This window comes from Aspergillus fijiensis (genome assembly GCF_003184825.1).
Source record: "Aspergillus fijiensis CBS 313.89 unplaced genomic scaffold BO72scaffold_26, whole genome shotgun sequence".
In the NCBI taxonomy this organism is placed as follows: domain Eukaryota; kingdom Fungi; phylum Ascomycota; class Eurotiomycetes; order Eurotiales; family Aspergillaceae; genus Aspergillus; species Aspergillus fijiensis.
The window spans coordinates 193,505-217,232 of record NW_024469002.1 but is presented as its reverse complement, the minus strand read 5'-3'; the positions used below and the strand labels follow the sequence as shown (position 1 = coordinate 217,232).

At 53.0% G+C, this 23,728-nt stretch overlaps 9 protein-coding genes across 9 annotated transcripts; 5 read left to right on the top strand and 4 right to left on the bottom strand.

The window, feature by feature from the left end:
- The first annotated feature begins 72 nt into the window (after nucleotides 1-72).
- On the top strand, nucleotides 73-2,156 carry BO72DRAFT_430019 (uncharacterized protein). Its single transcript, XM_040943091.1, has 4 exons — nucleotides 73-682; nucleotides 739-801; nucleotides 858-1,726; nucleotides 1,787-2,156. The coding sequence occupies exons 1-4, from the start codon at nucleotides 495-497 to the stop codon at nucleotides 1,972-1,974; spliced, it is 1,308 nt and encodes a 435-aa protein (XP_040800839.1). The 5' UTR covers nucleotides 73-494; the 3' UTR covers nucleotides 1,975-2,156.
- Nucleotides 2,157-2,886: 730 nt separating this feature from the next.
- Nucleotides 2,887-6,316, top strand: BO72DRAFT_496736 (uncharacterized protein; the record flags this gene model as incomplete). Its single annotated transcript, XM_040948646.1, has 7 exons — nucleotides 2,887-3,020; nucleotides 3,074-3,178; nucleotides 3,232-3,321; nucleotides 3,375-3,538; nucleotides 3,599-4,220; nucleotides 4,290-4,881; nucleotides 4,943-6,316. 7 exons carry the CDS (start codon nucleotides 2,887-2,889, stop codon nucleotides 6,314-6,316), a joined length of 3,081 nt encoding a protein of 1,026 aa, XP_040800838.1.
- Nucleotides 6,317-7,095: 779 nt separating this feature from the next.
- Nucleotides 7,096-8,448, bottom strand: BO72DRAFT_477793 (haloacid dehalogenase superfamily protein). The gene is made up of 3 exons (XM_040947462.1): nucleotides 8,336-8,448; nucleotides 8,114-8,273; nucleotides 7,096-8,019 (listed from the first exon to the last, which is right to left on the bottom strand). The coding sequence occupies exons 1-3, from the start codon at nucleotides 8,353-8,355 to the stop codon at nucleotides 7,285-7,287; spliced, it is 915 nt and encodes a 304-aa protein (XP_040800837.1). The 5' UTR covers nucleotides 8,356-8,448; the 3' UTR covers nucleotides 7,096-7,284.
- Nucleotides 8,449-8,596: 148 nt separating this feature from the next.
- Nucleotides 8,597-9,723, top strand: BO72DRAFT_448517 (uncharacterized protein). The gene is made up of 3 exons (XM_040944809.1): nucleotides 8,597-8,739; nucleotides 8,806-9,432; nucleotides 9,488-9,723. The coding sequence occupies exons 1-3, from the start codon at nucleotides 8,647-8,649 to the stop codon at nucleotides 9,590-9,592; spliced, it is 825 nt and encodes a 274-aa protein (XP_040800836.1). The 5' UTR covers nucleotides 8,597-8,646; the 3' UTR covers nucleotides 9,593-9,723.
- Nucleotides 9,696-11,559, bottom strand: BO72DRAFT_378836 (putative carboxylesterase; the record flags this gene model as incomplete). Its single annotated transcript, XM_040941330.1, has 5 exons — nucleotides 9,696-10,250; nucleotides 10,409-10,770; nucleotides 10,827-11,002; nucleotides 11,054-11,332; nucleotides 11,396-11,559. 5 exons carry the CDS (start codon nucleotides 11,557-11,559, stop codon nucleotides 9,696-9,698), a joined length of 1,536 nt encoding a protein of 511 aa, XP_040800835.1.
- Nucleotides 11,560-12,352: 793 nt separating this feature from the next.
- BO72DRAFT_528152 (uncharacterized protein) lies at nucleotides 12,353-13,542 on the top strand (the record flags this gene model as incomplete). Its single annotated transcript, XM_040950157.1, has 2 exons — nucleotides 12,353-12,435; nucleotides 12,489-13,542. 2 exons carry the CDS (start codon nucleotides 12,353-12,355, stop codon nucleotides 13,540-13,542), a joined length of 1,137 nt encoding a protein of 378 aa, XP_040800834.1.
- Nucleotides 13,543-13,824: 282 nt separating this feature from the next.
- On the bottom strand, nucleotides 13,825-16,178 carry BO72DRAFT_528151 (acid sphingomyelinase; the record flags this gene model as incomplete). Its single annotated transcript, XM_040950156.1, has 4 exons — nucleotides 15,779-16,178; nucleotides 15,627-15,713; nucleotides 15,299-15,576; nucleotides 13,825-15,229 (listed from the first exon to the last, which is right to left on the bottom strand). The coding sequence occupies exons 1-4, from the start codon at nucleotides 15,911-15,913 to the stop codon at nucleotides 13,825-13,827; spliced, it is 1,905 nt and encodes a 634-aa protein (XP_040800833.1). The 5' UTR covers nucleotides 15,914-16,178.
- A 103-nt stretch (nucleotides 16,179-16,281) lies between these two features.
- BO72DRAFT_430006 (putative sterol glucosyltransferase) lies at nucleotides 16,282-19,451 on the bottom strand. The gene is made up of 7 exons (XM_040943090.1): nucleotides 19,267-19,451; nucleotides 18,501-19,197; nucleotides 18,289-18,446; nucleotides 17,868-18,231; nucleotides 17,459-17,809; nucleotides 16,740-17,374; nucleotides 16,282-16,666 (listed from the first exon to the last, which is right to left on the bottom strand). Exons 1-7 carry the CDS (start codon nucleotides 19,391-19,393, stop codon nucleotides 16,464-16,466), a joined length of 2,535 nt encoding a protein of 844 aa, XP_040800832.1. The 5' UTR covers nucleotides 19,394-19,451; the 3' UTR covers nucleotides 16,282-16,463.
- Nucleotides 19,452-20,312: 861 nt separating this feature from the next.
- On the top strand, nucleotides 20,313-23,482 carry BO72DRAFT_121541 (putative ubiquitin-protein ligase (Asi3)). The gene is made up of 2 exons (XM_040939018.1): nucleotides 20,313-20,836; nucleotides 20,903-23,482. The coding sequence occupies exons 1-2, from the start codon at nucleotides 20,396-20,398 to the stop codon at nucleotides 23,354-23,356; spliced, it is 2,895 nt and encodes a 964-aa protein (XP_040800831.1). The 5' UTR covers nucleotides 20,313-20,395; the 3' UTR covers nucleotides 23,357-23,482.
- The last annotated feature ends 246 nt before the right edge of the window (nucleotides 23,483-23,728 follow it).

The window sequence follows — 23,728 nt, the reverse complement described above, 5'->3', positions numbered from 1 at the left end:
CCCTGACGTGCCCCAGCTCACCATTGGCTTATCGGAATCTGATAACCATATCACATCTGAAGGACCTCACTTTTACTATCCACCTAGTAGTCTGAGGTACTGACATTGATACATAGTACAAGCTTCAGGAATTGACTTTACTTCATAGCTTTGACTTTATCACTGCTTCGAGGTATCACTGCTTCGAGGCTCACTTGGGAAGGCAACCGGTCTCCACTAGCAATTCTACCACCCTTGTTCCAGCCAGGGAAACTGCATCCACCTATCCTCTTCCAGCGCGTTCTCCGTATTAAATACATCGCTCGAAGCGAGTATCTCCTTTCTATCTTGTGCTATAAGCCTCACAGACATTGGATCACTCAGCTTTTGAGACTGGAGTCATTGAGAATTGACGCCGCCTGTTTGGCCTGCAGCATGTGCCCTGCTTGATTATATCCTATCACGAACACATCCTAGCCTGATCCCAAATAGGCTCTGAACTTCATATCGGGAAGATGGTTGAGTATGAGTCTACTACCTCACAGCCTCTTTGTGTGGCCATCTCAAGTAAGGCGGAAAACGAGGAGCAGAGTCCCCGAACGGAGACACGTACCTTCAGCCAGGAACAAGATGGCCGGGGAGAGAGAACGCCGCAAGCAGCTCCAAGGCTTTCTGACTTAGATATCATCAAAGGTGCCGAATGGTATGAACACGTTCTTGACCTTCCCCCTTGAGATCACGGCTAATGGAATCTCTCAGGTCCGCTGATGGAACTACGTTATTGACCGACTCGGCAGACCATCATATCAGGAGCTACATATTGTCAGTATCTCGTGCTCCAAGAGTCTCTACCCCATGAATTGACAGTTATTCTGTAGACCACCAGACTTACTTGAAGAGAGACCATCACCTATCCCCCTCTTACCCTATTCGACACTGGCCTCTGCTGAACCGACATATGCCATGGCCATGTACCCTTTTTTCTCCCTCCAAGACCCTTCCACCACCTTGTTTCTTTCCTCCGTGAGAGACCACCCAATTAGACTGGCATCTGCTTTGGCGCCAATGCAGATGGCGTCTTATTCGCTGGTCAATCCCATGACAGAGGCTTTCATCACACCCCACTCAATGATCTACCCACCTAGTTTAGGAGGCACCCAATTCCTCACTGGATCCGATAGCCTCATCTGCCTGTTCGATGTTTCGCGACCAGGAAACGACGGGCCTGTCACAACGATGCCTACCATACCAAGTAAGCGCAAACAAGTGGTGGGCGGTGGTGTTGGCATGAAGGGCATCGTTTCTGCACTGGCCGTGGATCCAAGCGCACAAGGCATCTTGGCTGCAGGGACATTTACGCGACACGTCGGGCTCTATGACTCGCACGGAAGCGGGCAATCTCTGGGAACGTTCAGCATCGCGAAAACAGAGGCAGATCCTCACATAGGAGGGCGCGGGGTCACGCAACTCTTATGGAGTCCTTGTGGACGGTATCTTTATGTCGCTGAACGCAAAAGTGATGGCGTCCTGGTTTATGATATCCGAGTGACCGGCCAACTGCTTGGGTGGCTGCAAGGGCGCAAGGCTCTCACTAACCAACGCATGAAGATCGACGTGGTGGCCACGGGCCAAGGAGATTCGCATGAGATCTGGGCGGGAGGAACCGATGGCTGCATGCGAGTTTGGCAGAACCCCACGTATAATCCTGGAGCACAGGAACCGAAGTGGGAGTGGAAGGTTCATGATGGTGAGTCTGCGTTGCTGCTTGCCACAGCATGTTGCGCGATTCTCTGCTAACATCATGTAGAGTCAGTAAGCAGTACTGTGGTGCATCCTTTAGGCAATGTGGCTGCAACAACTTCAGGGCAACGATACTTTGCGGACGAACCTGACGACAGCATTCTGCCTCCTAATCCGCAGACTGACAGGAGTCTGAAAGTCTGGTATATGCCGTTCTTGAACGATAGCAACAATGTCGATTCAGTCACGAGTTGAGGCGCTTAGATGAAAGGGAATCTCATCAAATTGAACCTTCGACCTAGGACTCGATGCCAACATCAGCCTACCTCGTCGGGGCACAGCTTCGGGACGAGTTGATGTGAGTATCAGACCGGAGGGATATAGGAGAAGCTCAGCATTAATTGCACATGAAAAGCATCTTCGAAGCTACTGTAGCCTGGCCTTTACTAGAGGCTTCTCGGCTAGGCTCCGATAGCTAAAGTTATCAACCTGGAGTTGTAGTTTGCCCATCACGAACGCGCCGTGTCAGCCATTTGCAACACAAAAAACATTGGGCTATGGCTCTACCTCTATTACTGGTACGCAATCTCCCAAGAGATTGAAGTGGCCCGCATGAAGATTTCCTATTTCGTTGTTTCAACCGGTCTTTGGTGGCAGCCTTCGTGCTATAAGTGAATAGTGCTCTGCCAGGGGAGATAATTTCCATCAGCCATCACACCTGAAACCTCAAACATTGGGTGAATGTGTTGATAATCTCAAAATCCTCAAGGCCCGATATTCACTAACACACCCCAACTTTCTGTTTCAATTTCAGACTTACTGTATAAACCCCCCCCTTGTTCTTCCCCCTCATTCTCTCTTCCCTTCCTTCCACCCCTCTATCTTCATGTCTTTCACTCCCAACTTCCTCAAGATAATCATCTTTTTCAAGTACATAATCTTGAATCTGCATCCCTTCGCACATACCTTCTCTCGTTTGTCAATATCTCCTGCTTTCTTCGAGCGTGTGAACGCGTCTTCTCTCTCTCACATCTTCACAAAGTGAAATACATAACTTCACTAACTTACATATCCCCTTCTTTGTATCTTCAACATTCATCTCAAATCATCAAATTTCTCTCTTGAATACAAAAGAAAGGACGTTGCTCTAAGGAGCGTGACTTTCAAATGCTAGGATCAAAGATCCTCAAGCGCTGCAAGGCGCGTCTGAGCCTTGCCAGACAGCTCAGACAGCGTCGCAGTCTCACTAATAACAACGAATCCACAACACCCTCTGGATCCTCCGGACCGTCTCTTATGCAGTAAGTCCTTTACAGCTCTTGGGAAAAGATCCATCCAGGCTAATACTACGCAGAGTCGATGGAGCTGGCGATCTTGATACCGAGCCCATCAACCTCGACAGTGATAATGACGACGCAATCACCACACCCTCTCGAACACTCGGAACATCCCCCCTGCAGTAAGTCTCCGACACATCTTGGAAGAAGATCCAGTCAGGCTAACACTATGCAGGGCCGATGAACCTGACAATCTTGCTATTGACCCTCTCAACCTTCATGGTGACAACAACACACCCGCTGGACCTTCAGGACTGTCTCTGCAGTAAGTCTCCGACATCTCTTGGAAAAGTATTCATTCAAGCTAACATCACGCAGGGCGGATGGGCCTGGCGATCTCGGTGTCAACCCTTCGAACTTCAATGGTTCCGAAAGGGACTCCCATAACTTCATCAATGCAAGTCTTGAGAACGATGTGCCCAACACTGCGGGCGATTCTATGAATAAGCGGGAGTTTGATGAATTGATGGCTCTTATCCAAGGTAATGGCTGGCTGCACCCAAATCTCACAGCGTGGCTATTTACTAACGTCGTTCTCCTAGCCGATGTTGGATCTAATGGTGATGAAGCCGACACAAGCAGCCCAAACAACATTGAACGTACTGGAAGTGGGACGACCAGTACCGAAAGCGTTGAAACTGCTCAGCGTGTGCAGCCCAATGAGCCAGTTCCCAACCACTGGGGCAGCTCTGCTAGAATTGTTGACGTCACTGATGTCAGTAACCCCGAGGAATGGCCTGCTGATATGGATCCCAAGAACCCATCGGTGGAATTCGGCACCCAGTCCTCATCAGAGCTGATCCACCCGAATTCCAACTACGCATTGCAGCAGGCTGTTGCCAGCGGCTCTTCACACAATGTGGGAGTCCACTACGGGCAGCAGAATCCTGGTAGTATGCTGTACACAAACTCTAATCTCTTCGGAGCTCCAGGTGCTTCTGCATTCGTAGATGGTAGCAATGTCGAGCACTTGCCCATCGGGACTTGGAATTCCGTGCCGTCGAAATCCTTCATGGCTGCGGCTAACCCAGCATCAGATGGGCAGTTGCAGCCTTTGACTCCTCCTCAGACTCTTGGTCGCGCCCCGGACAACCCAACCTTCAGACAGGCAGTTGAAAACAACCGAAAGCGTAAGCATGAGGCGTCGAACGCTGTTGTTCCGAGGTATGCCACTTTCCCATAACATCAGACCAAGCAGAACTTAGTCAACGAGCTAACATCTCCATCCAGCAGTTCCAACACCGCAGCTAGTCACCCAGACATCGCTGCTGGAAGCTCAAGCTCCCTGGCTGATCGTCATGGTGAGCTTGAGCGCCCCGCGAAAAGATGCAAACTTAACAAGAAAGACTTGGAGGCGCTGAGGCCCAAACGCAAGAAGAAGAATGGAAAGGGGAAAGGTAAAGGGGGCCGAGGCGGCCGAGGCGGTCGAGGGTCAGAGTCGGAATCAGACACAAGTCCTGAGCCGAAGCGCGTCAAGATTCAGAAGGCCAACTTTTGGAACTCCTTGGATCCCAACTCCCGCGGAGTCCGTCCCGGAAACTTTCCGGACATTGACAGACTTCTCAACCCAACCAGCGACATACCACAGGCCACCATCTACGATTCCGCGAGTGAGGCGCGTGCTGACCACAAGACCGATACCGACGTCGAGAAAGACGACGACACCATCCCCAAGACGCACGCCGCCAAGAAGGCTATCGTGGTGGCGTTGACCAATTTGATGATGGACAACTCTTGGGCACAAGACGGCAAGAGATCTTTTGGCACCTGGGACAACGCCTTCCACCCCAGGCATGTGCTAGAAAAAGCCGCGTGGGAGCTACTGGTAAGACTTTCTTCGAGCAATGCCAGATCCTTTGTAATCTTGCTGACAGACCGACTCGCAGGAAGCACTGATCCGGCGTAATACACAGGGCCCAGATCTCCTCTACTATGAATTTTTGAAGTTCTCGCTTCCCCCCAGGTGGTTGACTTTCAAAGAAAGGCTTTCGAAGGTGATGGAGGCCATGATCTACCACAAGACTGTGGTCAAGCACCTTCTTGATCCTCCGTATCTGCATACTCTCGTGGAGGACCCGTTTGGCAGCATTCACCGCGTTCGCGACAATAGATACCTGAACGGTAAGAAGGCCAAGTTGCTTAAGGTGGCGGCGGAGGCCAAGAAAAAGGAGCAAGAGGAGGCTCGTAGAGCTCAATCTTTGGCCCAGGCGCCCGTTGAAGAGGGACCCGCCTCCGGCGACGAAGTGTACTCCGCGGACGACGAAGAATCCGCAGATGAGTCCATTGAACTGGAGAGCCCGCCTACCTCGCCTCCTCTCGCGACCGCGGGACCTTCCTCGAAGAAGGGAAATGCCTCCATCAAAGGCAGCACTCCCAAGGCACCCGCGGCCAAGTCCGCTGTGCAGAATGTCATCCCAAGCACCTTTGTTCCGGCCGCAATGGGTCTTGACGATCTTGAAAACCTCATGGGAGAACCCTCTTATACTGCTGGAGCCAACGCGGACGCGCAGCCCCTGTTCCCCATCGCGGACCCCAACCCTCCCTTCCTGGCTACAGCCCCTACTGCGCACACTGCGATGCCCGGAGACCTCCAGGATCTCATGGACCCCTGGCTGGAAGATCTTGAATTCGTCCCTTTCGGGGCTCAGCCCATCCACCCAGCCTACGTTGATCCCGGCAACATGGCACAGGGCAGCAGCCTTCAGCCAAACGTTCAGAACTTGAACGGCCCCAACCAGCACAACATGGCACCTCCTCCCCAAAGCAACATGCAGACCGTCGATCCTCGTATGATCATGGCGCAGAGCAGCCTCGTGCCGGCGAGCCGCGCCATCCAACCCCGCCAGCACGGACAGATGCAGAAAGCCATGGGCCAAGACGTTGCTAACCTGAACATGTTCGACTCCAACAACAGCACGAATGCATTGGGTCCTCTCCCGGACTATATGCTCCCCCTCCCCTTGATCGATGTGCACAAAAGGAATGCTGGCCCTACGATAATCCCCAACCAACAGGGCTGCGTCGATTATCTGAACACAAGGGACGCTAGTTCCTTCGCATGGGTTGATCTCCCTAGGCCTACACGTGCTGCCCCTCAGAAGCCTGCCCCTCCGTCTCGTGCCGCTCTCGGTGGGCTTGCCCCATCTGAGCTTGCTAGGGTTCAGGGTGTCTTTGAGGATTGGAACAAAAAGAGGAACAAGCGCAAGCAGGCGGACGCTGGCATTCAGGATGATGTTCAGCCGTGCAAGCGCAAGCCATAGCTTACTGCTTCCATATGGTACACCAACGTACATACAATCCAGTACATCTTGGTGCTTGGATTTCGGTCTTTTCTTTTTGTCGTCTTTGCTTTTCGGCTTGTGGTTTTGAGGACTTACGCTTTTGAGATTGTGGTTCAGGTTTCTGCTTCTGAGATTGTGGTTCAGGTTTCGCGGTTGTGGTTTTGATCTTTGGTTTCGTTGCTTGCTTTTCGGTTTCGCTGCTTGCTATTCAGTCTCTGCTTCTTGCGTTGCTTTCTTGCTTTTCTCAGGTTTCAGGTGTTTCGTTGCTTGCTATTCAGTTTCTGCTTGTTTGCCTCTTTGCTTTTCTCGGGTTCTAGGAGTTTAGTGGTTATGCGTTGCGCTTTGTTGTTTTGCTTCTTTGCTTTTGTAAACAGGCAGGCCTGTTCGTCCCATGGTGGATGGGAGGGGAGAGTCTTGAACCGTGGGAGCTGCAAGTTTGGCTCAAGACTACCCATCCACCATGGGACGGACGGGCCTTCTTGAGAACGAGGAATGATAGGTGCTCCGTTTGAATGTGATTTTTACTCTAATTTTCTATCTTTTGTGTCTTGGACACAAACCCGCGACGAGACCCAGATTGTAAAGGTTTCCTGAATACAAGAACGATCGCTACGAGGATGGCGCCAAGGGGTTTGTGTGTATGATGCAAGGCCCATCGGCAGCGATGTACAGATGACAAGCCTTTCCGGTACGAAAGTACGGTTTTTTTTTGTTTTTTTTTTTTGTTTTTTTTTTCGCTCGTGTTTTCCTTCCTGCTCCCAAATTGAAATTGCAGAGATACCTTTTGTTGTTATTATTTTTTTTCGTTTTTGATGCAATTATTCTTCAATGCAAAGCCGATAAACCCCACTCCCCGCGCAGCTGCGTAGATCTGACCCTGGCCCTGGTTCTAGCTCTTCAGCTAAGATCCGACCAGAATCCGACTCGCTAGAACAACACCCAAGAATCTACAGAGTAGCACCAGGAGCAGAAGCAGGCACGATCCCAAACCGCTCGTAGGGAAAATCCTCCAACGAGGACAGCAAGACGCCCCACCCATCGCCCAACTTTCCCGGCGTGCCATTCCCATTATCCTGGCGCTGGCCCTCGCGCTCCGCGACCAACTCCTGGGCCTCCTTCTCGGCCTCACCCTTCTCCTCCTCCTTATGCTCCCCGGTCAACCCCGCCAACACCTCCTCCTCGCGCCCGGCATACGCCTCGAGCAGCCCCGGATGCGGCACCCAAACCACCTGCATCCCCGCGCGCCGCCCGGCCTCGACGCCGGGCACCGCATCCTCAAACACCAAACACTCGGCGGGCGTGATTTCCCTCTCCCCGCGGGCCCGCAACCCGGCATTGATCGTCTCCAGCGCGAGCAGATAGATATCCGGAAGGGGCTTCCCGCGCCCCCGCCCGATGCGCGGATCATCGCCCAGGACGCGCTGGTGCTCCGGGAAGGCGGCGAACAACTGGCCCAGGTGGGAGGACTTGAGGTGAAAGTTTCGGGCGTGCGAGGAGGTGGCCAGCGCGATGTGGACGGGGGATGCGGTGGATTGCGTGGCGACCAGCGTCTCCAGCAGGTGTTTTACGCCGGGCAGCGGCTTTGTGGTGGGGAAGCGCGCGAGTTGCAGCGCGGTGATTTTGGCGATGTATTCGTCTTGCGTGATCGGGAGTTGCGCCCAGTCGTGGAAGATCCGGCCTGCCTTTTGGGGGTGGATGGTGGGCATGGGGGTTAGTTTTGTTTGTTGTTGTTTTTTGGGGGTAGGGGAAAGGGGGATAGGACAAGGGGGGGCTTACCTCCGGGGCAGGACGGCCCTGCAGCTGGGCCTTGATCGACCACGGAAGTAACGGTTTGCCGTACTCCTGCAGCACCGTGTTGGTGATCTCGGTGTAGATGTCCTCCGAGTCGATGAGAAGGCCGTCCATGTCGAAGAGACATGCCCGCACGCGGGGTAATCTTCACATCGCCAGTCAGTCCAATTGGTCGGAGGGATTACGGCAGTGTGATAGCTGACTTACTCAGGGGTGGATGCAGACATGGTGGACGGGAGTGTGCTGGTTTCCCCAAAAGCAATGCTGAAAGTCACAAGGCAGCAGTCAAAGGAATGGAGTTGAGTTGAGGTGGACAGTCGATTTCTCCGCACTTGCGACAATTAATTCGATATCGGCTATCGATAGCGGGGGGAAGGAAGCGTTGGTGCCTCAGGCTGGCACTGCTGGTCTCAGCCCCGCCGGCCGACCGCCGCCGCGGGACCGCCCATCTCCAAGCTCAAGCTTGCTCGAGGATTGGAATCGGGAGAACCCCTGCTCAGCTCTGCACCGTCCTCAAAATGTCAAAAGACGAGAAGAGGGCAAGTGCCAGCGACAGCGAGGACGAAGAGGACGTCTTCCACGACGCCCGCTTCCCCGCCGACGAGGAGACGGTAAGTATAGCTACCACCACCACCACCACCACCATCACACCCAGTCCTAACAGACTTGAATCCTAGAAACTCCTCGAAGAATCCCGCTCCCTCAAAGCCGAAGCCAACCAGCTCTTCACAGCCGCCAGCTACGACGAAGCCATCACCTGCTACGACCGCGCCCTGGCCTCCTGCCCCAACTACCTCGACTACGAAGTCGCCGTGCTGCGCAGCAACATGGCCGCCTGCTACCTGAAGCTGGAGGACTGGAAGGCCTCCGTGGACGCGGCGACGGCGTGTCTCGACCGGCTGGACAAAGTGCTTCCCCCAACGACGAGTACAAGCACGGAGGTAACGAGTCGGGAAGGCAATAGTCCCGGAACAGCGACGGAGGAAGCAGTCGTCGAGATCACCGGGGACGACCAGGAGGCAGAGGAGGCCCAGCTCCAGCGGCTGCAGCAGCGGGACCAGACGAAGCGCGACGTGCTGCGGATCCGCGCGAAGGCGCTGATGCGCCGCGCGCGCGCCCGGATGCAGCTGGGCGGCTGGGCCAACCTGCAAGGCGCCGAGGAGGACTACAAGGCGCTGGCGGCCATGGATAACCTCCCCCCGGACGACAGGCGCGTGGTGCAGAAGGGGTTGCGGGAGCTGCCGGTCCGGATCGCCCAGGCCCGCGAGAAGGATATGGCCGAGATGATGGGCAAGCTGAAAGATGTAAGTCGGCGCCCGTTGGCCTTGTTCCATGTGTGTACTAATTGGAGTGATTCAGCTGGGAAATGGGATCCTGAAGCCCTTTGGTCTCTCCACGGAGAATTTCAAGTTTGTCCAGGACCCCAAGACCGGCGGGTACAGCATGAACTTCCAGTCTGGTTGACATCTCCCTGAGTGGGCGGTAAATAATGACACTACGCATGTGGAGTTGGGATGCATTTTTCGAGCGAAAGCAATAGAGTTATTTTTTAGGATGAGGTATAATTTTATGTGTTAAGGGGCTGTTTACAGCGGCGGTCGTTCAAATACTGTCCTGCAGTGAACATGGTAGCGATTCTCGAAAGATCATCAAGAGAGACCTTGTCACCGAGGTCGAAGATTGTGAATCGACGTTGGCTTTTCCCACCGAAAGGTCGCTGGACTTGCTGGGTCGCAGGCTCTTGAGAGCTGGGGCCATAGACTCGAGCAGTAAACCCGCCCTCAAGGTCTCCACCAACAACTGGGGGCCACGGCTGGATGCCATGGCAGAACTTGAAAAAGTCTTCTGCAATTGCAGAGCTCACTTTTTGCTGTGCAGGCGACATAAACTCACGGAAGTTCTGGAAGAGGTAAGCAAGGTCTAGAATGTGCCCAGCTCGGCCTTTCCAAGCGCCATCCCATGGGTTGCCTTCGTTAAAGTAGTAGACAAATGCGCGTCCCTTCCAGCCTTTTGCAGATGCCAATGAAGGGGCGAACATCCAAACGTCATTCAAGAACTCGAGGATCGCAAGAAACGCATCCTCGTCATCTAAGTCCTGAGTTATGCCGTACCTGACCGAGATCTGTTCTGCGACTTCTGGTTGCGTGGCAAGGACGGTTGTAAGACATCCGAAGAAACGCTCGGCGCATCTGTTCTTGAGATCAGACCTAATAGCGTGGATGATATTGGCCTGTCGGTTCAGCATGGGCAACATCGGACTGGATTAAGATTGTCACGTACATCAATCTGGGCATCGCCAACCATCAAGTCCTGGCACCAGTCCTTGCCTTTGGGGATGTGGTTGGTTTTATCCGCCAGCTGTGAGTAAGTTATTGCGGACGGAACCAGATCTCCATCCACTGCAAATGTCGGAGTTATGGACGGAGGGACCTTCGCGACCAAGTCCTCGCCAGGAGACTTCAGCAAGGCCTCAATGCGTTCCTCTGGTGAGGCACCCGCCAAGCCCAATGCTGCCATTGCTTGTTTATAGCTTTGCTCATGACTCTCGTAGGGTAGGCTAGGCGAGAAGAAACGATTCCCGCTCATCAAGATAGCTCGTTTGAAAAGAGGCGTTTCCGACTCAAGATGACAGGCGACCGATGCTGCGACACTCAGTCAACTCTGCCAACACCACCCAAACGTCAAGTACAGTACATACCAGCGCCGGCGCTCATCCCAGCAAGAGTGATATTGTCCGGATCCCCGCCAAAGTCACCGATGTGCCGGCGCACCCACTCCAGAGCGACCCGCTGGTCTCGCAGGCCATTGTTCGCTTTGTAGCCGGCGTTCCTCAGCTCTTCTGAGGTCATGAACCCGAACATGCCCAGTCGATAGCTTTGCCAGTTAGCACACACGCTTCTGCCCACTGACCAGCTAACAACATACTTGATGGACACTGCGACAATAGGCAGCCCGTTCGACACAGACAGCGCAACCAGTCGCTCGAGATCAAACTGCGGCCAGGAATTGGCCCCAATGAACAGCCCGCCGCCGTGGATGAAAACGAAGACCGGCAGACGAGCATCGGTCGTGGTGTCGCTTGGAGTCGCAATGTTCAAGTTCAGGCAGTCGACGTCGGATTGGGGAAGAGGCTTCTTGGGCAGGGTATGCTGAACGATGCTGAGCTCTAGGTCGCATCCGAACGACGGGGACAGTGTCGTCGGGCTTGAGCATTCATTGCTGGTCAGTCCGCTGCACAAATCAAGCCATTGGCTTGAGATGACTTACCCATCTTTGGTCGCGTCGAGCACCTCCCCGTCGCGAGTTTCAATGAGTTGGGCGTCTGCAAGTCTATCACTAAGCGTGGCATACTTGATGCCTAGGAATTGGGTCACTTTGTTACTATCGCGCCCGCGGATCTTGCCCAGGTTCTGCGTTAGAAGGATCGTCATGGTGGAAGGGTGACGCTGGGGAGATGCAATGAGTGAGTCTGGCGAAGGCCGCAAGTCTGTCTGAAGTAAAGAAACCCCCCGCACGGAAATCCCCCAGGCCGTACAGGCCCCGCAATCTCGGTGGGTCTGGCATTGCATCCGCGGCAGTTGTGGTGGAGGGTGAGGCAGGCAGTTGTTATCGTTCTTTAGATTGCAGTTTCCACGTGAGAATGTCCCCGGGTTGTCGCGGAGCGCGTATGTGCTGGGTTCTCGAGTGATTGACAGTTTTTGTTCGAAGGGGTTACAAGACTTTCACCTATCCCAATTGGTCTCTCAAGTAGTTTGTCATTATTTATGATGTTTGCTTATACTAGAAGGCCTACTTGACTTGCTCAAACTACTTTGCTTATTCAATATATGAATTGAACATATTTGTATAAGATTCTTGCAGAGATCACATTACTTATAGAAACTATCTTAGAGAAGCCCTTTTGCTTACAGGACCACCTCGCTCGTAGACACCACTTTACTCATACAAATTTGGGATTGTTGAAGCAGTAGATAGACGCTTGACTGATCTGTGGAAAAGATACCACCAAATTACGAATCCAGCCACCACTCCAACCCAGGTCGCAACTTCCTCCGCTGCAATTCAACCCAGGAACAGTAAACTTATCAACAACCAGAAGAAAGACACCTGCAATGACCAACAAAGACCTCAATAAATCACACCCCGCCTCATTGACCTATTCTTATCAACCATCACTCCTTGCTTATATCAAGCCAGTCTACCGAAACACTCTATTCGATGTCAATGTCAAGCAACACCCCGACCCAGAGGGAACCCACACCAACCAAGGTTGACCCCGACATCCCCGCGGATCCCGCCGAGCCAAGGTAAGCATCCACTCTTCCTAACTCACCAGAAACAAACAACTGACCCCGCCAAGCGAATTGCCTTATCATGTAGGCCAAGAGATCAAACTCCACCCCACGAGCCCCCGCGCCGACCAGGTCACCACCATGCACGCCAGAGTCCTCGACGTGTACGGAGTCGAGAACCAGATGGCCTGTGTGCTGCTGATCGAGGTGGACCCGCCGCTGGGGAAGATGACCTCGCCGATGTTTCTGAAGCTGTTCGACCGACGCTGCGCGGGCGAGGCCCGGACCCAGAGGCTGGGCCGCCGGAAGACCGACGCCGCGCACTGGGCGGCGGCGGTCGAGCGGGACTACCACGAATACCTCTGCCAGCAGGAAAGCCACATCGCCGTGGACCTCCTCTCGCAGAACGAGAACCCGCGCTTCCAGCACCTGAGCTGGGCGCCCGCGCACAAGGAGATCTACCTCGAGGGGCTCGTGCAGCGGAGCCTGGCGAACGAATTGGCCGTCTGGCACCGCCTGCGTCTGCTGGAGGGCAAGATCATCCCGCGATTCTACGGCGGCGTCTTGGCGACGTGGGAGGTCAGCGTGGACGACGCGGGATTCACCAAGACAGGCACGTGTCATGGGTATCTGCAGCAGATTCTTCACGGGTGCGCGTTCTGCGATCTGTGTGAGAAGTTGCCGGAGAGGCTCTGGGGTACCGCCTGCGACGATGTCCTGCACATAGTGCGGACGATTCAGGATTGGGGCGTGCGGACGGATCGGCTCAGTCTGAAGGACTTTGACGTGTGCTATATCACGGACCCGGATGAGGATGACGACGAGAGCAGCGCCCCCTTTTATCGAGTGTTTCTAGTCGACCTCAGATCCTGTGTGAATCGGAGCTCCCGCGAGAGTGACTATGCATGGAAACAGCGTATTGCTTGGGCGGATGAGGAGGGCGCTATCGCGCGAGACTTGGAGTTGCTCACGGGTCATGCGTGGACATATCATCGCTCGAAAGGTTCTAGTGAGCTAGAACATGACGTTCCCCACGTCGAGCATAAAGAAATGGTGGAGATTGATAAAACCCCAATGTCGCCAACGAGCTCCGACAGAACAGAAGTCCCGGGAAGTCCCTAAGCTGTAGTGAGTAGAATTGGGCAACGATTGGGACATGCAGGAAGTTATCCGTTTAGTATAGTTCGCGATGACAGGCAGCAATAGCTAAAATATAGAACTTTGGACCTTGAATTGACGTAAATTGTACCGATGTATACAAACAGAAGGAGTTCGAGTGAAATGAAAGATAATCAAACTACTGCTATATATGACTTACCATGCCATTATCATCTTGATTTGGTCAGCCATAGACACGTTAATCACTTGCGTAATGGTTAGTCTGATCCAAATGGCCATAGCACACTACACGACTGTCGAGTTAACAGTGGTATTCATGAAGCTCGACCCCAGCTTCGCCTGCGCAGCCTGGATCAACGCCTCGACCGCGCCGTCGAAGTTCGAGAAAATATTCCCGACAACCGACTCACCGCACGGGCTCTCCTGCGCGGCCGACGAGCTGGAGCTTGTGTCTCGCTTCCGCTTGAAGCTGATCCCGGGCGTAATTTCGACGCAGTTGTACTGCGCCTCGGCGGCGCGCAGCTGGCAGATCTCGTCGGTCTTGCAGTCGCCGGTGCACGAGGAGACGTCCCAGCCGCGGCTCTTGCGGGCGTAGTAGTCCTGGAAGACGGCGTCGTCGCTCTCGAAGAGCGCGGTGACGTTGTGCCAGAACGCCGGGGTGAGCTCGGCGGCACTGTCGGTGACGGGCGGGTCGAGGAGGGCGCCGTAGGTTTCCTTGACGGCGTAGTATTTCTCCCAGACGGGCTTCTCCTGGTAACTGGGGCTGGACATGTTGGCGATGTAGACGGTGAAGTCGAGGACGCCGAACGTGACCGGATCGACCGAGTAGACGCGGAAGGTCGGGTTGCCGGAGGTCGGGGTCAACGCGGGCGCAATGTACGACATCATGGTCGCGGTGGCGGCGGTCTGGTCGGTGTAGTTCGAGTAGGCGATCTCGAACTCGTCCTTGTGGGTGTGACCATAGAAGACGGCGGCGATGGTCGCCTCGTAGCGCTGGATGATCTGGTCGAAGTAGTTGGAGCCGTCGTGGAAGGTGTCGCCCGAGCCCATCGGCATGTGGCCCATCAACCACACGCGCTCTCCGGCCGTCTCGGCCGCGGCCAGTTCGCTGACTAGCCAGGCGAGCTGGCCGTTCGGGTCGGTCAGCATGGTCTGCTCGTAGAGCCAGAAGTTCTCCTTGTAGTAGAAGTTGGTGTTGAAGGAGATGATGCGGAGGTTGCCACCGGAGTATTTGACCGAGTAGGAGCCATAGTCGTCCGCGGTGCTGGCAGCGGTAGATCCAATCCACTGGCTCCAATCGGCTGACAGGGTGTCGTAGGCCCACTGACTGGAGATTGTAGTGTCGATGTCCGAAGTTGGGAAGGAATTTACAGGCGCAGTGTCGTGGTTACCGGTGACGCCGTAGACGAGGTTGAGGTAGTTGGGCATTCGGGTCTTGTAGGCGTCGTTGAGATCATTGGTTACCTCAGTCTCGTTGACCAGCCACACAGCGCCTTCGACGACGTCACCCGTGAAGATCGTGAAAGAGGCGTCCGGGACCAATTCTTGAATAGCTGCGTACATGCTTTCCTCCAAAGTGAGAGGAGCGTCGCAGTTGTGGTTTCCATACTCCCCTGCAGGATAGTCCGTCGATCCAGGCTCATCCGAAGCGGTATACGGGCGGCAGCAGATATTTTTGGTACAGTTGTAGCTAAAACCAGATTAAGGTCAGCATAAATGTCGGGTGAAGAGGTAGGAGGCGTGGGGTTAAAGGACATACTTTGCACCAGTTTCATAAGAAAGATCAACGTGGATATCACTGATGTGGACGATTTGCAGAGGGGTCTCTCCACTTGAAGCAGGCCGAGACGCGTTCGCTGGCTTAGCAGAAGGAAATTCGACATTGTATTCGGCCACAGCCGGATAGTCACAGAGGCCAAAGATGGTAGTACAAAAGAGAACTGCCGTCTTGGAAGGGACGTCCATGTTACGAAGATCGTGAGCCAGAATAGGTCCTTCGCGCGAGATTGCACCCTCGCAAACATCGTCGTCGTCCACCTGATCTCTATCAGTAGAGTTCATCGGATGACGATGGGAGGCTCGCCTACCTTAGCCAAGATACAAACCTCAGTGATGACATCCACAAAGTCATCGTTGCCCAAGTGAGCAAGCGCTTGGAGAACAACCAGCAAGGCCTTGGAGCCAGATCAGCCTAATGTTTCGGACCACCAGAAAGTAATGCTGATAAAAGCTTGCTCACCTCACACGCAGCACATGTCGTAGCGTCCTCGATATCTGTTAAAATATCGCTCACTGTTGATCTTTTATTCAGTCCACTTGACGCGACAGAGGCGCCAAGCAGACCCGCAAAGCAAAGCAGTTGAGAGATCTTCATGGTGCACGGGAGGATGAAGCTTGACTTTGCCCAGAGAGCGAGAGGCTTTACCTAGCCTTTATAACTACCAAATCGATTGGAGTAACCCATGCATTGAGCGCGTTCACAAGTTGTATTCTCCTCGATATCCTCGGTTCAGGCACGTTCTCTTGCATTGGGCAATGATTGACCCTTGTTGGCGAGCAGAGTGGAGTGAAGAGTGAAATGAAGCTTTGAGAGTAGCGAGCATGCCGAGACATTCGTGAGAATGATTGGGCAAGAGCGGTTCGGAAGGGAGTTGAAGATATTGAGATTAATTTATTTGCCGGGGCGCTAGGATACGGAAGAGCAATACCCGGCTGAAGATACTCGCTTCTACCACAAATCGGGTGATGACTTCCTCCTTGGGCTAGAACATCAATATTCTCTTGAACGGAGCTTGAAGTCTTTAGCCTGTTGTCGGATGATGAAGGTCATACACAAGCTCTTCCACTACCACAATCCTGACTTGTGTCGCGAGATGGCATATATGATCAAAATGCTATAGGTGTGAAATAAAACTGCATCGGCCTCAGTCCACCATCGCGCGCGCAAGAGCCTGAAATTTATGGACCACCTCCGCCTCTTGCTCCGGCGTCAATTGAGCCTGTTGTACGATATACAGACCATCTCGAAGACGAGCATTGACGATGAGCTTTTTGGTTTTCGACTTGGCGAGTCCTTCGACCGTTTTGGCAATGCCATGGAATGGATATGCCACCAGTCCGATTCCAGCTACGCCCAGAACGTGTCAGCTTTTCCCCCATCGTACGAGTGGGTAATCAGAGCGTGCGCGCGAGCAACTTACCAGAAGGAACCTTTGTCGCCAGTCCGATAGTACCTTTAGCAAACCCTTTCATAGCGCCCAGTACCCCTTCTTCTTTGGCTCCCTTGATGGGCTGTGTGAAGAACCCCGTGAACCCATCTGCCATCCCATCCACAAAATTTCGGCCACCCATCACAGCGCCTGATTTCCAATCTTTTACTGTGCCATAATTCTTCGGTTCTTCTCCATAGAGCCGGGGGATCTGGCGGAACCCTTCTGCTGCGGCATGCGGGATGTCCACCACCACGCCTTTGAAGTAAGAGCCGGTAAACTTGCCAAATTCCTTCAAGGTTGCACCCGCTACATTGCCTGCGGTGGCCAACGAACTTGGTTGCATCTCCCTGCTTTCCCCGCTCTTTCTGGAAACACGATAGCTGGTTTCGTCGACGCTTAGGTGTGCAACTGATGCTGTGGAGCTCGTAACGGAGGACGTGCTTCTGCTCATGTGGTTTGTAGGGGGCCTAGGAGAGCGGCTGCGCTTGTATTCCTTGTATGGCTTGTAGAGCATCCCACCACTCGACTTGAGCATGTCGTACCCTGTACTTGTCGAGGCGGATATCAAGCCTGTGAGGGGATCCCAGCGGCGATTCTCGATGAAGATTGGGTTGATTTCATGGCTAGTCCGAAAATAATGTCAGCATATGAGCAATTCGGCAGATCACCTTCAAATTTACAAGGCATGTTAGAAGGCATAAGCAGACCTTCTAATGTCTTTGGCGTCGATCATCGACTTTTCAATCAGGATTTGAGCAGCTGGCTTGGATAGATAGATTTTCCGTTTCGATTTGACACATGTCCAGACAGCAGCGTGATTAGGCAACACATGGCAACGCATTCGCTCTAAGGGCAGATGGCGATGGAATGATTGAACAGCTGCAGTGGCGCCAGACTCGGCTCGCATCTTAGTTGCAATTTGCTGAGCCGCTGCTGCTGCCTCCGGTGTGAGGCAAAGTCGTATGGCATCCGCCAGGTTCTTCGAGTCGAGGCGTGAGTAGGGAATGGGTCTGGCACCCGCGCCAGCACGGGCTACCATGTTTCCCCAGAAAGGTTGACTGAGATGATACCGTGTTAGTGATGGTAGATTGACGGATCCTAACGGAGTTGACTCACTCCCCAAAGAAAGGAACAATAGCGGTTGGCCGCCCATGAGCAAGGCCACATGCCGTGGTACCCGCGCCACCATGATGTACGACTGCAGCAACATGCTGAAAAAGCCACTCATGCGGACAATCATCAATGTAGAAGATGTTCTGGTTCGAATCCCCTGCTAAATCACTCCATCCACGTGAGATGATAGCACGAACGCCAAGACTTCTGACTGCGTCGAGGATGGTCCTCGTCAATTGCTGGGGGTTATCAACGACAATACTGCCGAAACCGATATAGATGGGAGCTGGGCCTGACTGCAGGAAATCGAATAGTTCCCTGGGGGGGCTGTATGATGGTGTATCTCTGAAGAAGAATCCACATATATCTGTACCGAGTGTTATTAATTCGTTCTGCGTATACTGCATCCGACCGTCATACGTACCAATGTGACTCGGCCAGTCTCGTGGTTTAGGTACTAGTGCTGGGGACCAGCAGTATGTGAAAGGTATCTTCAAGGTCTCTGCAAGGTTGGGTCCCTCCGACAGTGGGATGGGATCCAAGTCGATACCTGCTCGCCATCGATTGATCACGTCCCCTAATCTACAATGAGCACTATTAGCCGGAATCTCAGCCACTTTCTCTCAGAACACGTACCCTTGCCAGGTCAGCCATTCTACAACTCCATATGACACCCAATTCGCAGTCGTGGGGTTCATTTCTGAAGCACGAAGGTTGGCAAGAGGATGCGGGAAAGCCCTCGTGCTGCTCCACGGCATGGTGAACATCAGATGAACCGGAATACTCAAAGCTTGTGCACAATGTATATGGGCGAAGCTGGGCGGGTTGGCAATAATGGCGTCGGCCACAAATGGTACCTGTGTGACTGGGTCGTCCTCGATACATGATCTCCAGCAGCCGTCGAGCATCTCAGCCACCATAGCCCTCTTCTTCTGCACCTCGCCAGCACGCAGGCTCTTCATTTGCGGGATCAATCCGGGATTCTTAACCATAAATGCCATCAGTTCTGCCGGATTGCCCCCAATGGGAAAGAATTCCAGCCCGTGCTCCGTCACAAAGGTTCTAAACACATCATGAGTGGCAATGCGGACGCGATGTCCGTATCTCTGCAATTCATTTCCCAACGCGATGAACGGCTGAACATCTCCGCGGCTACCTACTATTTGGATCACAATGTTGAGTTGAATGTCGCAGCTCACCGGTTCAGGCTGCCTTGAATGCTCGTCGAAGTAGTCTGGTGGCGGATTGTGGATGTCCTCTTGCTGAGCTTCGATGATTTGAGCGAGGGTTTTGGCGAAGACGGAGTCGAGATCGACATCGATGCGTCCATCGGCTTGGTCAAGATAAGTCTCATGTCAAACGAGTATATGAGGAAGTAATGGTCCTGCTGGCAAAGACTCACCCTGAACATCCCCTATCTCATTGGCCAGATTGTTGTCGACGCCATCTGGATAGAGAGAATACGGGGGCAGACCATGTCCGTCAGGTGTCCTCGTGTTTTTTAAGTCCTCTTTGGTGGGCTTTGACATGTTTGCAGGTCTCGAAAGTGAGGATCCGTGGAAAGATGCTCATTTTCTCTCAGTTCTTGTGGAAATAGAAGTACTTGTAGTTGGAACCGAGCTGGGGTCATCAACAAGGTTTGCATACTAAAAAAGGGTCTATGGTCGAAGCTCGCCTCGTATTCGTATGGGATGCCCCTCTGGACTAGCCACTGTGGGGTATAGAAAATAGTTTGTATAAGGCAGCCCAATTGATGAATTGTGGAGTGCTAATTAGTGTCAGTAGATACTCAATCTTTTTTCTACGGAGTAGACTGGGGTGATTCACTAGATGATGATCACTACACTACGCTATCAACTTGAATTCAAAACATGTTTTCGACACTGTTTTTCTGCTGTAAATTTGTCGTTTGTAGCTGTACTATGGCGAGCCAGCGGCACGGAGAGAATAGACAATACCAGACCATCCATAGAATGGACGATTGTGAGGATCAGTGCTGATACCGCTAGTAGCAAATCTAATACATTCTACATTTCATGCATATGGGTAAGTTATTCAAATATCTATCAGATTGTTGTCACTCACTTACTTGCCAGCCTGCTGTAATTTCCTGTGGCACGTGCTGACTGTCCAGTCACTCCAGACATGTGCGTTGTCCTGATTTGGGTTAGCGCCGGATACTGGACCGCGGCGGCGGCTTGGGCTCAACATGCCGCCGGCTGTCCACGTACGTATTACGGAGTCCGGAGACTACGCTTGATTCTCCAGATTTCATCGCCTGGGGTCTTACTATGCTCTATGGTGACAATCGAAGATGACTCCAGGCCAGTCATCCGTCTTCTTGATATTGTGAGGCTGATCTAATGACTTCTGATTTCTCTTACTGTTTCACGTACCTTCCTCCCTCCCCTTTGGCACCGTAAGCTGTGAAGCACTCTTCCCCGCTCACGCATGCTCACTCCTGACCAAACCGCCGTGAGAGCCACGCCGAGAATCGTCCGGTCTCGCTGTGGATATTCAGCTTCTCAATTATGTCGATACTCTCAGAAGCTACCGCAGCAGTGCCAACGGCAACATCATCCGCGCAATCCTTAAACACGTCTCCTCCAATCACCGCCACATCCCTGTTGTCTACTTCACCGCGCGAGCTCCTCTCTTTACCTCTTCGAGGTCTTTCAAAAGCAGAGACATTTGCGTTTTCAATAGTACCAAAACAGTTTGCTAGGATGGCTGGACTCCAAGAAATGGCGACACACATCTGGGGTTCAGCCCCGGCTACGGGCTCGGAAGGCGATACGGTGGTTCTTGCAACGCAGGCCGCGGCGGAAGTTGTTCGAGAGAGCGTAGCAGACGCTGCCGCCCAGGCTGACTCTAGCCTCCCCCAGTTCTCCGACATTGTACAAGCCGTTGTAAAGTTCAGTGGGTTCTTTTCGTATCTGACCGGCCGGTGGTCACTAGCTTGTTTCACAGTAGTAAGTACATCATCACTTTTGGTCTCTTGTCGCTCTGGGCAATTCAGTTCATCTGACCTTTTCAAGTCTCTTGTCCTGAATAGAATCACCATATACGCATCCACGCGACGGCGACTCCAATTAGACTGGAGCAGGAGATTCGCCCTGCGCATAATACCCATCGTCCTCTTCATTGCTCAAATACATGCCCTGCTTCGTGCTCTCCGATGCCAGACATCGCCGGACTACTCGCTGATTCGATACGGAAAACCGAACAAGCGATTGTTTTTTGATTATGCCGGAAACGGCGGCTTTCTCTATACTTTCAGCTCAGCACTGCTCCCTTGGGAAACGGATGAGCAGTCTTGCAGTGCAGTACACATGGGCCGCCCTGTCAACGCCTCTGACATATCATATGGTTCCTTCCGGCTCCTGTGGCCGGCCTTCCTCCGGCTGTGTATAAGTCACTTTGTGGAAACGCTTTGTTGCGCATTGCAGGGAAGGTCGGTTGTTACAGAGGCAGGGATGTCTATCTTCGAGCATTCGCTTGCCTTTGCCGAAGCAGAATCCACAATAAGTCAGTCGCTCGGCCTTGGTATCTTCGGTCTGTCCAAGCAGAGTACTGCGAAGGAAATCAAAGGAGAAGGCGGTCAGTCCGTTCTTCAATCACTGAGCAAGGCGCAAGCTTTGGAGCGAATGAACGTTTCTCCAGAGTTGCTGCTCATCACTTTGATCTCTTGCTGTAATAGTTTGACATCCAATCTGCTTGATGTTTTCGGCAAACAGAGTCAGTATCGACTCGTTAACACGACTTTCTGGGGAATTTGTTTCATGTCTGCCATCGCATGGGGCACATTTGGTGGTACAACAACTGGCACCGAAAGCCTGGTCTTCAGGATACCGACAGTCTGCCTTGTTGGATTTGTGCCCCATCTTTTCATCTTGCTGGGAATATTGATTTGCGTCTTTATTTATGCCCTAGCTCTTGTGATTACTGCCTTCTCGCTACCTGTGGACGCACCTCAGAACCTATCCTTGAAAGAGAGATTCTCGCTGGCGCATGAAAATATGCAGGGTGCCAACCAGATCCAGAGCATACGCTTCAACCGTCACGATGACTTCTACACCACCTCATTAAGAATCGGCTATGGAGCCTTGACTGCCGCCAGGCAGGCAGTCTTCTTGAATGAGGGACGGGGAGTAGTCGCGCAAAGAATGACTTGGCTGGAAAGGGACAGGCTAGCTGAAATCGAGCTTATGCAACGCAAATACTCAGGTGCGCAAGGCCGTGACTCTGTATACGGCGACCTTCAGAAAAGTGAGGAGTTGCAGGAGCTTGAGATGGAAGCCACTGCGGAGTGGGAGTGGGAATCCGGATATGCTCGGGAGAAGAAGATCGAGACCACCGTCTCGCAGTCCGCGAGAACACACGATGAGTCCGAAGGTGTCGGCGCATTTCGAGGCGTTGTTCGGTGCTATCAATCTTTCGCGTTCTTTCGTGCCATCTTCCATTTCTTGCTCCGGTGGACCGCGTATGGCTTTGACAAGCTACTGAGCAAGATTGGTATCAACCGGCGGCCGCAGTGGCTCAAATCGTTGGTTCGGAGTCAGCGGAAGAAGAAGCATCGGGGAAGGAAGAACAATCTCGAGAAGCTAGACTTCTGGATAATGTCGGAGGATGGGGTGCTCAAAGTACCTGCCAACTCCGAGTTTGATGTGGAATCCGAGATGCGTCGGCGGGAGAGCGTCGATGCTAGCTGTTGGGGAGAGTCGGACGAACGACGGCTTGACGAGAAATTATATGACTGGTGGAGAGCTGGAGGTGCATGGGGCAATCAAGATCAAAGTCCTGATTATGTGCCCTCTGCTGAAGACTGGGACGACACAACCAGCGTTGTGTCAATGGCAACAACCAGCGACTCTGACTGGGAAGCTTATGAGTCGGATGGACGCCGGACTCCCACACAAGAAGACCCGTATCCTGGTCGTTTGTCTCGCGAAGACACTCCTGTGCAGGAAACACTCGTTGATCTTGGCTCCTTTGCCCGTTTACTGGATCCTCGCGACCAGGAAAGCAGACAGGAAGCTCGTATACTGGCGGCACACCTTGCTGCGGGCCGTGAAGGTCGGATCATGACTCGTCGCCAGTTCCAGCAACAGGTCGAGCGCGACAGGGCCCAAGTTCTGCTTACCTCGCGTTTCTCACGGTTAAACCAGCAGAGCTCTGGTGACGAGAAGCGGAAACCTACACCAGACGAGGAGACTGAAATCTTGGAGAAGCTCATCCTCTCCCAAAGATCGGAGTCATTGACCAAGTCCCCATCAAACGAACAGACGTGGGAGTCGGGAGCATCAGGCCTTGGTCCCAGCGGACCGCCGTGTGTCATCTGTCAGACCAGCCCGCGGTCTATTATAACATGGCCCTGTCGGTGTTTGTGTATCTGCGAGGATTGTCGGGTGAGCCTGGCGATGAACAACTTTGGCAGCTGTGTGACTTGCCGTCGTGAAGTTGGAGGGTTTGTCCGGCTGTGGGTGCCATAGGTTCACTCCAGGTCTGTTTCTCTCGAGTTGTGTCTGCAGCAATACTGTCTTGGTGGACGCTGTTTCTCCTCTCCTATTTCTGAGCCTTCTTTGTTACTATATGCATAACAGGTTGCCTTTAACCACGGCGTTCGGGATATCGTCGTTTCATTTTCGCTCACCAGAATAAATGGTAGAATTGCATCAAGCATTCTTTCGGGTTCCTTGACCATTCACTCCCACGCGCTAGATAACTGAATATAATCGCCCATTCAGCACTTCATTCTCTGAACATGCCTTTGAAGGTGGAGAGGCAATATAGAATCAGACTCACCCGAAAAAGGTCTGCTTTCATGATTTCCAGTCCACAAGAACCCGCTATGCCGCCCTACG